The sequence below is a fragment of the Schistocerca nitens genome, chromosome 9, assembly GCF_023898315.1.
Source record: "Schistocerca nitens isolate TAMUIC-IGC-003100 chromosome 9, iqSchNite1.1, whole genome shotgun sequence".
Classification (NCBI taxonomy): Eukaryota; Metazoa; Arthropoda; class Insecta; order Orthoptera; family Acrididae; genus Schistocerca; species Schistocerca nitens.
The window spans coordinates 386,868,720-386,882,535 of NC_064622.1; the positions used below are offsets into that span (position 1 = coordinate 386,868,720).

The 13,816-nt window shown below is 40.7% G+C and overlaps 1 protein-coding gene across 2 annotated transcripts in view; it reads right to left on the reverse strand.

The window, feature by feature from the left end:
- LOC126202971 (E3 ubiquitin-protein ligase FANCL) overlaps positions 1-13,816 on the reverse strand; it is a 211,985-nt gene that overhangs the window by 180,355 nt on the left and 17,814 nt on the right. For both annotated transcript variants that reach the window (XR_007540208.1, XM_049937113.1), the window contains exon 3: positions 251-307. Coding sequence is in view for 1 of the 2 variants with exons in the window: in XM_049937113.1 (XP_049793070.1) it covers positions 251-307 (57 nt within the window). In the remaining variant the exon portion in view is untranslated. The remainder of the gene's footprint in view (positions 1-250; positions 308-13,816) is intronic.

A 13,816-nucleotide genomic window follows, 5' to 3' on the forward strand; every position in this document is an offset into this window, starting at 1 on the left:
AAACAAAGCACACTATTCCAGTCTTCTTTGGTGAAGCATGGAAAGAATACACCGAAGAAAAGTATTGAAATAATATTTAACACTTTGAACTAAGTATAACAAAAGACAAAAGAAATTCGAAAGTATTTTTTACCTTCCAACTATTTCCGTATGCAAGATGATGTATAGCATTTAATTTCTTCGAACGATCCAAAAAGAATAATTATAAACTATTGCCTGTAGACAGAAAAGGCAAAGGCTTTTTGCTTACCGTCAATGTACATAGTGCTTCCAAAAATTCATGAAGTGTATGGCAGGTTTCTTGAATCTGTAAAGAAACATTTTAATAAGCCAGAGAAAAAATTAAAACAAGTGGGTTGCACAGGAAAAAAAAAAAAAAAAATTCTGTGATATGTATTTGTTAGAAATGCATCAACCATTCTCAAAAAGGTTTCAACAATTTAAGACGAGTCACGAAAAGTGGGACCTAATCATAGCAATTCTGCTACACAAGCACAGGAAGCTAGGGTGAATGTCGCCCAGTTATCAAAAAATGTACTCTTCTTTCTCTTGTTTGTTGTTGTTGTGGTCTTCAGTCCTGAGACTGGTTTGATGCAGCTCTCCATGCTACTCTATCCTGTGCAAGCTTCTTCATCTCCCAGTCCCTACTGCAACCTACATCCTTCTGAATCTGCTTAGTGTATTCATCTCTTGGTCTCCCCCTACGATTTTTACCCTCCACGCTGCCCTCCAATACTAAATTGGTGATCCCTTGATGCCTCAAAACATGTCCTACCAACCGATCCCTTCTTCTGGTCAAGTTGTGCCACAAACTCCTCTTCTCCCCAATCCTATTCAGTACCTCCTCATTAGTTATGTGATCTACCCATCTTATCTTCAGCATTCTTCTGTAGCACCACATTTTGAAAGCTTCTATTCTCTTCTTGTCCAAACTATTTACCGTCCATGTTTCACTTCCATACATGGCTACACTCCATACAAATACTTTCAGAAATGACTTCCTGACACTTAAATCTATATTCGATGTTAACAAATTTCTCTTCTTCAGAAAGTGTCTCATTTCCTAATCTAATTCCCTCAGCATCACCCGACTTAATTCGACTACATTCCATTATCCTTGTTTTGCTTTTGTTGATGTTCATCTTATATCCTCCCTTCAAGACACCATCCATTCCGTTCAACTGCTCTTCCAAGTCCTTTGCTGTCTCTGACAGAATTACAATGTCATCGGCGAACCTCAAGGTTTTTATTTCTTCTCCATGGATTTTAATACCTATTCCGAATTTTTCTTTTGTTTCCTTTACTGCTTGCACAATATACAGATTGAATAACATCGGGGAGAGGCTACAACCCTGTCTTACTCCCTTCCCAATCACTGCTTCCCTTTCATGTCCCTTCTTTCTCTTGTGCTTGTGGAAATTAGAGGGGAAGAGAAAAAACTAATAAATTAGAGTATGACTCATGCGTCCTACACAATTCACAACAACCTTGCCTCAGATACACTTTTATGTCTATCTCAGCTCATTATAATTTTCTGATGCAAAAGTTATGAACTGTATGGGTAAGTTACATGAATAACTGTCACAAAAGCAAAATAGAGGGAAAGAAGTATGTGTCGAATGTGAATTTTAAAATTTTCCCTTCAAGTTGAATGTTCAGACAAATTTCAGGCTTCTAACTGGTCCTTGTTTAATACATCCCATGGTATTTCAAGTGGGTACCTACCAATCATCTTCAGGTGAGCCATCAAAGACTTGCTCTGTTCCGTGATTTTGAAATTTGTAAAAAGTGATAGCACTCAGCAAATCAAGTTGACAGATGTACCACACTTACCAGCAGTAGCACCCTCACTGGTGGAACCACTGATCTCAGCTGCCCTCTTCATTATAACTCGCTGTGGCCGTTGGCGCACTCTGTTGTCTTCAATAACAAATCGTGGAAATGACAGGGTTCCAACTGTACAATTGGTAGCCACTGTCAAGCTTTACTGGCTTTTCTACCAGGTGTATTTCCACAAATTCTGTAATAATGGAGTCCCAGAAAGATGTTGCTATGGTCAGAATCATAGTTTCATCATACTCCACTGAATATCCTATGGAAATGCAGTGTTCAGCAATAGCAAACTTCCCTGGTTGCAAAAGGCAAGTAAATATTGACGTTAAGTGCAGTGTTCATTCACAGTGCATGTGGCCTGCCCTATATATGCCATACACACTGACAAGTATTTTGTAGATTCCAGCTTTTCTCAATAACATCAACCTTCACTGATCCCAAAAGATCTGCAGGCTTAGATGGTGGATGGAAAATCACTGTCAGCTGAAATTTACCAAGGATTCTTGCTATTTTAAATGGAATGTTGCCTACAAAAGATAGAAGAGCTAAAGATTTTGGCAGTAAGTTCTTCTCTTTATCCATTTCCTAATTATTGGTTTTAAATGACAGTGCCCTGTTAACCTGCCAGGTGGAGTACCCATTTGTTTTTCTGAATACTTTCTTTATGTGGGTGAGCTATTTAGGCAAACTATCTACATATGAGACAGTATGAGCTCTGTGTATGAGTGCTTTAAGCACACTCATAGTTTGTAACAGGTTATGATAACTTGATATTTGCAAAGACAACTAAGTAAGAGTGGACTTATGAAAGCTGAATTCGCCAGAGAGCTATCATTCTTTCGAATAACCAAGACATCCAAGAAAGGCAACAACCACCCTTCTTTATTTACGTAGTGAGTCTAACGTTGTTATGAATGGAGTTAAGGTGGTGAAGAAATTCCATCAATTTATCTTTTCCGTGAGTCCACACTATGAAAGTAGTCTACATACCCCCAAATTCACTTGGTTTAAAAGCAGCTGATTCAAGAGCTCTCCGCTTGAAATCCTCCATAAAAAGATTGGAGATTGAGACGGACAGAGGGCTATCAGTTTGAAATATTCTCGGTTGAAAATAAAATAGGTTGAGGACAGAGTATGCCGAAGTGATGTCCACCTGAAACTTTTTATAAGTTAATGTCAAAGAGTCTGTGAGAGTTACATTTTTAAAAAGTGATACCACATCAATGCTAGGTAAAATTGCTTAGGTGAAGAGCCCCCATTCGATAAAGCCAGATGAGTTACGGATGTGATGTGGGCATTTGCCTACCAATAGTCTCAGCAAAGAAGCATGATGTTTGATAAATCATATGTAGCAGCTGCAATGTTGCTCACTATTGGACACAAAAGAACACTTTCCTTATGAATTTTTGGAAGGTCATACAGTCGTGGTGGTACACAATCATCTAGTCTTAACCTCTTGAGGTAAGGAGGAGGAATTCAGTAGTGCAGAAGTTTTACATTGCGCATTGCCTGTACGATTGTAATCAATCCTCCTATAGGTATAATCACTTAGCAGACCATACATCTTATCATCATGCACACTACAAGGTAACAAAATAGTTGCATTACCTTTGTCAGCCTGTAGTACCAGTACATCAGGGTCCTCTGGTAGATACTGTAGTGCAACTCTTTCCATGGAGGTTAAGTTACTACACTGAGGAGAAGCTTTCAAAAGAGTGTGGTACGGCTTACATAGGACAGACCAGATACAATGAGAAAGATACAGATACAATGCCTTTTGCAACCAAGCAAGTCCACAACTGCTGATCACTGTATTTCCACTGGACATTCAATGGTGTACGATAAAATTATAATGCTGACCACAGCAACATTTTTTTGGGACTCCCATTATTAAAGAATCTACGGAGATACATCTAGCACTTAAGCTAATGAATCACGATAGCAGCTACCAGTTGGACAGCACGTGGAACCCCATCATCTCCATGATTTGTTCTAACTGAAAATGACAGAGTGTGCCAATGGCTGCAGCGAATGGTAATCCAGAGGACAGCTGAGTTTCGTGGGCCACCAGTGAGGGTGCTGCCACTGGGAAGTCAACTTGATTTGTCAGCTTGATTTGATACATGCAGAATACTCACAGCTCGCTGTATATTGAGGAATGGAGCAAGTCTTTGTCAGTCTTTGATGGCTCACTTGAAGATAACTGATAGGGACCCAGTTGAAATATTGTGGCAAGTAAAAAATGATGACCTGCTGCAAGCCTGAAATTTGTCTGAACAGAGGTAGGTGTCAGTTAACCTCACTAATTTTATAGGCCATTTGGAATTTGGAAAAAGACAGGACACAACAGGTGATTTTGTGTCACATCTGGAAAGCAACTGGAAAACAACAAAATAAAAATGTTTTATGCCAGACGCAGGAACCAATGCAGTTGTGAAGAGGAACATCAAAATTACAGCTCTGTTAGCTCTTGAAAGCTGTTTGTAGTTGACACAATGCTAAAACAAATAAACTGTGTGCAGAAACAGGACCCCATAGGAAACTTGGAAACAACAGTCAGCGTGTTTTTCTTAATGAGTTATATCCATTCATTGCATTTTTCGATGCCTATGGATTTTTTTGTGGCACGGGTATAGGAAACAATAGCGTGTGGTCTAAAAGACTGAGACCAAAGTTATTTTGCAGTAAAATGGCAAGAGAGATATTTTGAGACATTATGAAACTTCGGCACTTTGATATTGGGGAACAAACATCAATAAGACTCCAAGTAGAAAAGTTTGCTTTGGTCTCAGACATTTGAAACTGTTTAATTGAAAAGTGTTCTGTTCTGTCCAGTCTAGGGCAAAACATCACAACTGTAATAAAGGGGTTGTAAGTTCGATATCTTTAGCATCAAATTTTGCTTAGTGGGTAATGTCGTCACCAAATATCTTTTGAACAGATTTCCATACCTGGGAACTGGGTAAGGGCGAATATCGACCAGGGAATTAAACACTTTCTGAACATATTGTTATAAAGTCTGTGGCACCATTTCAAAGAAGCAGAAGTAATGTGACAATAGATAATTTTGTCACATTTTTCCACCTATCCAACACATTAGAGGCTAATATGTACAAGCTTAGGAGGTCCACTGAAATAATCAAGAAGAGAGATACCAGTATCAAAGATGTGGTATCGATAGCTATGATGCCACGGAGTAGGTGCAAGTTCTTAGGTTAGCACTACAACACCAACACCGACGACAGCGCACTCTAGCTGGCGCTGTGCAGCTCTACGAGCGCCACTCCAGATTCTGCTCTTTTGATCACGAGTAGACGACCAAGCAACATTGTTTCTATTTCATAGTGGGCGAGCCTTTGTAACTTGATGTACAGCTTCGCATCTCAGCCAAAGTTAAGTACAACTGATGTATTCCAGTCAGTTATTGTGTGGTAATATAGTAAAGCCACTTTTAATTGCAGTACCACGTGTTCTACCTCACCTGCTCCTCCTAGCTTCCTACATTCGGCCTACCCTTCAGTTTTCAGGGGCAAACCCACACACTGGCTTCCAGGCAGGATTAAAAAAAAAAAAAAGAATGTAAAAAAAATGACTATTTGAAACTATAGTAATGAAGCATGGAGACACAATACCTCTGTTTATTAAGTCAAGAACAAATAAGACTGTTCTTGTTCTTAATACGCTTCACTCAAAAGTAGAAATTGGGAATGATCGCAAACTTCCTGCAGCATCTGTATAATTTTATAATACACCAAAATATTACGCAGCTGTACTGGCCAAGAGAGCTAAAAAATGTAAAGGGTGTTCAACAAATAATGATAATAATATAATTTTGCATATTGTATTAGCCCAATTCATGCATTTTCTCATGGTTGTGTATGTAAACATGTCTGAAAAGTAGTAAACATGTCTGAAAAGTACGTGTACAGTGATATTAGTATGTTAGCAGTTGTCCAAGATGTTACATATGTTTTGTTAGTATCGGCGGTTTTTTATTTTGTATAAAAATGGAATCAGACTATTTTACTGCCACCAACCTACATAAGAAGAAATGATCATAATAATAAAATAAGAGATATCAAAGCTCATACAGAAGATTTAAGTGTTCAATTGTTCATTTTTCCCATATGGTGTTACAGAATGAACCAACAGAGAAATAGTCTGAAGGTGTTTAGAAGAAACCTCTAACAGGCACATTGCCAAGTAGTGATGTAGATAGATTGTATTAAACGTTGCTATAAGAATAAAAATGATGCAGTAAAGGTTTAGAAATGTTAAATATTGTTTTTGGTGAGTCTGCTGTGAGAAAAACAAGGATTTACAAGAAATATGAACAATCGTCAAATCATAATCAAAGAAGTCGCTGATGATGTTGACACAGCAATTGGCTCATGCCATAAAATTGTTTCTGATGTTTTGGTATGAAACATGAGACAGCAAAATTTTTTTCCAGATTTGTTGAATTCTGAATAAAAACAGTGGCAAATGCAAGTTGGTCATGAGTTGCCAGATTAAGTCAACAGTGCAGCAGAACTAATGAAATATGACATAATAGGTGGTGCAACATTGTTGTCCGGAGATGATGCTGAAGCTAACTTTCAATTGTTAAAGTGGAAGTATTTTGTGAAGTGTATCTCGTGTAGACAGATGGAAAACAGTGACCAAGTTTCAATAAGTTAATTGACAGCAAAAATACATCTGGTTTGACAGCAACAACAAAAAGCACAAAATACAGCTTTTCACTTGGTACTGGTACAGAGTCCTTAAAAAGAGCTGCTATCTTAACGTCGCTTGACTGTTTCTAGTACATAGTAACACCACTATGAGCTTTGTAAAAAAATACACTTGCAGGAAAAATACCCAAGTTCCGAGAATGTTGTCCTGGTGGAATGTGTTAGATCAAACACAGGCACAGGAAAGTCTGTCCTTAGTACAGTTCAAAGTCCACAAGGGAAACAATGATGAAAGCTTGAATAACCGAGTTGGTTCCTATGATGGGCTTTGAGAGTGTCGTGAGATGATGAGGTGAGTAGCACTCACCCAGAGGCCACAAGAGGCTCTCGAAGCTGGAAGAACTGGCTCATGTAGTCCATGCACCAGCCTTTATAGCTGTTTGTGGTGGAATACACACGATACTATTCTCTTGTCACATGATGTGCAAACACAAATAGGTCCCTCGGAAGTGGCAGTGGTAAGTTCCTATGGGATCAAACTGCTGAGGTTTGTCCCTAGGCTTACACACTACTTAATCTAACTTAACCTAACATACACTAAGGACAACACACACACACACCCATGGCCCAGGGAGGACTCGAACCTCCGGTCAGGGGAACTGGGCGAACCATGGCAAGGCGCCTCAGACTGTGCAGCTACCCCACGCACAGCCCCTCAGAAGTGGTGGCCTCTGTCAGGGCTGGTACCACTGCCTTGTGTCCGGTCATGATCATGACAGTGACACGGAGAACTTGTGACGCTGAGGCGTGATGCTGAGGCATGCAGGGACCATGTACGCAGCCACCCCCTTTTCCGTAGGTCCCCAGTATAGCACTCAGTATCACAAAGACCAAAAAAATGACAAATACTCGCTGTGTTCTTCATTTTTAATGGTATAGGGCACCACAAATCCTTACCTGAAGGTTGAACTTGGCCTAGTGTGAACCACAGATTTGCAGATTTATATTTTCTTGCGACCAGATGCAGTAGCCTGATTTTGCCGAGCACAGCTCTTTTAAGTCTCCTTGTGGACAACCATTAAGTAGGAACTCCATTTCCATGAGCTTGTGGTGATTGAAGCACTTAAAACAAGCCCTCGGACCATGCCCTTGGTAGTAATCAAGAAACCCAATGGCTCCCTCTGACTATGTAGCAATTTTGAACCAATAATCAATGTCCAGGCACAAGTAGAAACCTATTCTATACCGCACCCATAGAAACTCATCGTAAACATTGTAGATGGAAAATATTTTTCTAAGTTGACGCATGTTTGCAAAACACTGCAGTTATCAACACTCCCTATGATTTACACAGATACAAGTGCTTGCCTTTAGGGGTCTCTTTCACTCCTGCAGTCTTCCAGAGAGGCCTGGAACAGCTAATCATGTTCACACCTACTTGAACTTAATTGTCATGGGCGCTACCCTTCAGGTAAACCTGCAGAATCTTTGCACACTATTTACTACAATAAAATATGCAAAACGAGAATGCCACTTCCTGAAATGCCAGCCTTTCCAGAAGCAAGTAGAATACCTCCGGCACTTGCTAAACAAAGAAGGAATCAAGCCCTCTGAGCACAACATAACAGCTACCAACTCTGTTTCACCCAGGAGACTTATTATTATTATTATTATTATTATTATTATTATTGTTGTTGTTGTTATTCGAAGTTCCTCCAGAAGTGACCCATGTCATGCAATCACTGGAAGGAAGGTGTTCACTAGTGGTGGACAGCCACTTGTGAGAATGCCTCCACACAGTTAAAAGACGTTGAAGCTCACACAAAAGTAGTAGAATACCTCAGGCAGATATAAAAGGAGGCATTAGCAACAGTATTTGCAATTAAAATGTTCCATGTGTACCAATTCAGGAGCAAGTTCACTTTATATTATGGACCACAAACCCAAAAAATCAAGAACGATGTCCTCCTAACAGAACCTGAAGCAGATACAAACTGCATTGTCAACCCAGCCATAGGTTTTACAACTGCTTCATCGCAGGCACTGTGGAACGATGCGAGTAAAAGCCTAAGTGTGATGGTATACTTACTACTCCAGCTTGAACAGGGATGTGGAACCCATGGTACATAGCTGTTCAGTGTGAGCCCTGCTTCAGGCATATCCACTCCAATCTTTCACACCCCTGGCACCCCCTCCGCCAACATCAGTGCTCCATTCCTTTGGTCTTTGTGGGTATACTTCTGGGCTCTGTGTGGCTGATAGTCATGGATGCCTACTTTAAATATCCACAGACAGTAAGCATGGTGTGCATCACAACAGCCACAATATAAGCCCTAGTCACTCACATGGCAATGACTTTCAAACAATTCTGCACATCATAAAATATCATGTATTCAGTTGTCTAAATCTACATCTACAGAGATACTCTGCAAGCCACCATATGGTATGTGGTGGAGGGTATCCTGCATCACCACTAGTCGCTTCCTTTCCTGTTCCACTCGCAAATAGAGCGAGGGAAAAATGACTGTCTATATGCCTCCGTAGGAGCCTTTATTACTCGTATCTTATCTTTGTGGTCCTTATGCACAATGAATGTTGGCAGTAGTAGAATCATTTGGCAGTCACCTTCAAACGCTGGTTCTCTAAATTTCCTCAGTAGTGTTCCTTGAAAAGATCGTCACCTTCCCTCCATGTATCCCCTTTCAGGTTCACAGAGCATTTCAGTAAAATTTACATGTTGTTTGAACCTACCGCTAACAAATCTAGCAGCCCACTTTTGAACTGCTTTGATGTCCCCCTTCGATCTGACCTGGTATGGATCCCAAACACTCGAGCAGTATTCAAGAACAGGTCACACCAGCATCCTGTATGTGGTCTCGTTAACAGATGAACCACACTTTCCCAAAATTCTCCCAATAAATCAAAGTCAATCATTCGCCTTCCCTACCACAAACCTCACATGCTCATTCCATTTTATATTGCTTTGCAACTTTACGCCCAAATATTTAAACAAAGTTACTGTGTCAAGCAGGACACTACTAATGCTGTATCCGAACATTATAGGTTTGTTTTTCCTACTTGTCCGCATTATTCCACATTTAGAGGTAGTTGCCATTCATCACACCAACTAGAAATTTTGTCTAGGTCATCTTGTATCTCCCTACAGTCACTCATCTTTGACACCTTACCATACCACAGCACCATCAGCAAACAATGGCAGATTGCTGCCAACTCTGTCCACCAAGTCATTTATGTATATAGAAAACAACAGTGATACTATCACACTTCCCTGGGACACTCCTTACAATACTCTTGTCTCTGATGAACACCTGCCACTGAGGACAACATACTGGGTTCTATTACTTAAGAAGTCCTCAAGCCAGTCACAAATCTGTGAACTTATTCCATATGCTCGTAACTTCGTTAACAAACTGCCATGGGCACCATGCAAATGCTTTCCAGAAATCTATATATGAAATCTGCCTATTGCCCTTCATCCATAGTTCACAGCAATCATGTGGGAAAAGGGCAAGCCGACTTTTGTATGAGTGATGAATTCTAAAACTACGCCAATTCGTGGATATAAGCTTCTCAGTCTCAAGAAAATTTATTATATTCGAACAGAAAATATGTTCTTCAACAGCAAACCAAAGTTAGGGATATTGGTCTGTAGTTTTGTTGGTCCGTTCTTTTACCCTCCTTATATACAGGGGTCACCTGTGCTGTTTTTCAGTCACTTGGGACTTTGTGCTGGGTTAGAGACACACTATAAATGCAAGATAGGTGGGTGGCCAATGCCATGGAGTATTCTTTGTAAAACTGAATTGGGATTCCATCCAGACCTGTGACTTACTTGCTTCAAATATTTTGATTGTTTTTATATATGAGGTTTGCTCTTCCATACAGGAGTCTGTCTGTGCAATTATCCTGCATGAATGATTTCTTGAATGCAAAATTTAAAAATTTGGCTTTCCTTTTGCTCTCTTCAACTGCCACAGCAGACTGGTCAACAAGGGACTGAATGGAAGCCTTAGACCACTTAGCAATTTTACATAGGACCAGAATTGTCTTGAGTTCTCTGCCAGATCTTTTGCTAGGGTATGACAGCGGTAGTTGCATGCTTCACGTATATATCTTTTCACAAATGCACAAATCTGTATTAATCTTCACTTGTCATCATTTGTGCATTCTCTTTTGAACTGAGAGTGCAACAGCCTCTGCTTCCTCAGCATCTTCTGAATTTTGTTATTAAACCACAGTGGGTATTTTTTACACTTTATCGACTTACTAGGCACATAACTCTCCTGACCAAGATTTACAATCTGCTTGAACTGTGCCCGTAATCCCTCTATGTCCATCTTACTGGAACTAAGTGATGTCAGTTTACTCTCACAGTGAGATGCTAACAACTGCTTATCTGCTCTATCTAGCAGAAACTCTCTCCTAGCCTTCAAGACTGATTTATTAACTTTTGTAATCATAGTTGCTATAGTGACATTATGATTGCTAGCTCCATTACTATACTGATAGTGTCAATAAGATCCAGCCTATTTGTAGCTCTAAGATACTTCCAATGCATGTGGGCTGCCAAGCTAGCTGCTCAAGACAGTTTTCAGAAAACATGTTCAAAAGTATTTTGCACAACTGTCTGTCTGTACCCCATGCAATGAACCCATAGACATCCCAGTCTATACTTGGTAGGTTAAAGTCGCTTCCAACTAGTGTCACATGATCTGGATATTGACACATTACTGACCATAGACTTTCTTTGAATGACTCTTAGAACTGTCACAGAAGAATCGGGTAGCTGGTAAAAACATCTAACAATTAACTTGGTTTCACCTACAGCTGTTAAAAATAACCAGGTAATTTCACTGTCACACTTCACTTCGACCTCAATAGAGATATTTTTGTCAACTGTAATGAACACTCTCCCTCCTATGGTCTCCAATCTGTCCTTCCGATAGAAGTTCCACAACTCATGAAATATCTCAGAGCTTCCCACTTCAAGTTTCAGCCAGCTCTTGGTCCCAAGAATAATTTGAGTGTGAGGGCTTTTCTCGAGCGTGGTAAATTCAGGAAATTTGTTCCAAATACTTCGATAGTTTACTGCTAAAATTTTGACAGTTGAAGTGTCTTTACTCTGAACGTGGTCTGACTACCCTTGCTGCCTATCATTTGGCAAGTGTTCATCAGAGTACCTCAAACTACCGCTTAGCCTAAAATATCCTCATGTGCACTCCACAAATACTCTGATACCTGAGTAGCTGTTTCCTTTGTGTGGTGCACCCCTGCCCTATCAAGGGGACTCCTACAAACCCCCACCTGATAACACAGGTTAAGAAATCTGCAGCCAAGACCATCACAGAGTAAACAAAGCCTTTAGTTGAGACTCTCCACTCAGCTCCAAGCCAAAGGACTCTGGTCAACTCTGGCAACAATACTACAAGTTGCGAGCTCTGCTTGTACCCCACTTGTAAGACCAGAGTCTTCACCACCTCCTCCAGCCGTCTCTATGAACTGAGGATGGCCTCAGAACCCATGCGACAGGCATCGTTGGTGCCGATGTGAGAGACAACTTGCAGACGACTGCACCCTGCATGCTCAATAGTCGCAATCAGGGCCGCCTCCACATCTCGAATGAGCCCCCCTGGCAGATGTACTGAGTGCTCATTAGCTTTCTTTCCAGTCCTGAATGCTATCTGCCTAAGGAACTTCACAACACACCTAACATTGGAGCTCCCGAGAACTAATAAACTCCTCCCACTGTGTGTTTGCTTGGACCCCACTGAAGCAGGCAGCCACACGTCCACTCACAGGGTGAATGGGTAAGGCGACACATCCGGTCTCCAGATTGGTCCTCAGTCTCAAGTGATGCGAACACATTACCAGCTGCCACTCAGCAGTGAGGGAAGATCCACCGCATTGGGTACACTAGGAGGTGCCTCAGTATTCCTGAGGTGTCCCAAGTGATGCTTCAGGTTCTCCGGCACCACTACACCCTGAGGCAGCAGCCTGAAAGTAACTGACCGTACCCAAAAGCGCATTCAGCTTTTCATGAACTGTGGCATTCAGCTGTTCATGAACTATGGCCGGCTTGTGGCCGGCTCCTCCTGCAACTCCACCTAGTAAACTAACTGAGGAAGTAAAACATAAAAGAAGACAGAATTCCTGATATGCAACTTGCTACACTCGTGAAGTGTTACAAATGGATACTTACAGGTTAATGAGCTACGAAGCTGGCTGTTCAGTGAGCAAATCCTGCTCTAAGACTGAATGAATTTACCCTTACAATAATGCAAGATTGAACCTCTAAACAGGAAAACACACAGGAAAATTAAAACACAGTAAAAGATAAATATTTAACTTGCTGCTCTGCAGATGTATATCAGCCAAGAGCTGTGGCCTGACTAATTGGCTTACCAAACAAACAGATGCCTGTCTTCAAAACAAAACAAATAAGCAACTACTGTGCTATAGACTGAATGAATTTACCCTAGCAAAAAGTGAGATTAAACCACCTAAACAGAGAAACACACAGGGAATTTAAGAAATATATGAGGAAAACAAAGGAAAAGACAAACACTAAACTTGCTGCTCTATAGATGTATATCAGCAGGGAGCTGCGGTCTGTGATTGTGACAACCTAGATGTGACTTCCAATGCATTCCTCAAAATGTATAAATGAGCATGAAGTGAGAATGCATACAATTTTGTGTAGCTAAGGTGGTATAAGTTGCTCCTTGACAGTTGCAGTGGGCAGTTGCAGCATGCTGGGTGCAGCTGCTTCACGAGTCTGCCTCAATCAATAACGTAACACAATTTTGTAAATCTCTATAGCAATGACTCAGTGTTTCATGTCTCTGTGGACAGCTACTGTTTTCACTGTTCCTTATTGTAGGAAACTTTCAACAGATTGGCTGTTTCATTTTTATGGCATTAACTACATAGGTGCAGTTGGTAAAGTTACTAAATGTGTGTGTTTACTGCAATGCTATGGGCTTAAAAGCCCTCTAATTGGCTGTGTCTTTTCTTTTTTTGGGGGGAGGGGGAGGGGGGGGGGCAGAAGATTACAAGTACAAGGTAACTAAATAGGAAGAGGTCTGGCTAAGGAAAAGGGAGAGGTGAGCGAAAAGACAGAAATTTTAAGGTTAAATTTTATCCAGAGTCTCCATTACTCTCCTACTGATGGCAGATGGCTAATGAAAATTTAACCATTTGTTAAAGGTACTTCATGTCCTTTGTAGCAGGTAAGATACAGATCAGATCGCACATTGCACTTGGGTTGGAAGGGGGAAAGGGGGGGGGGG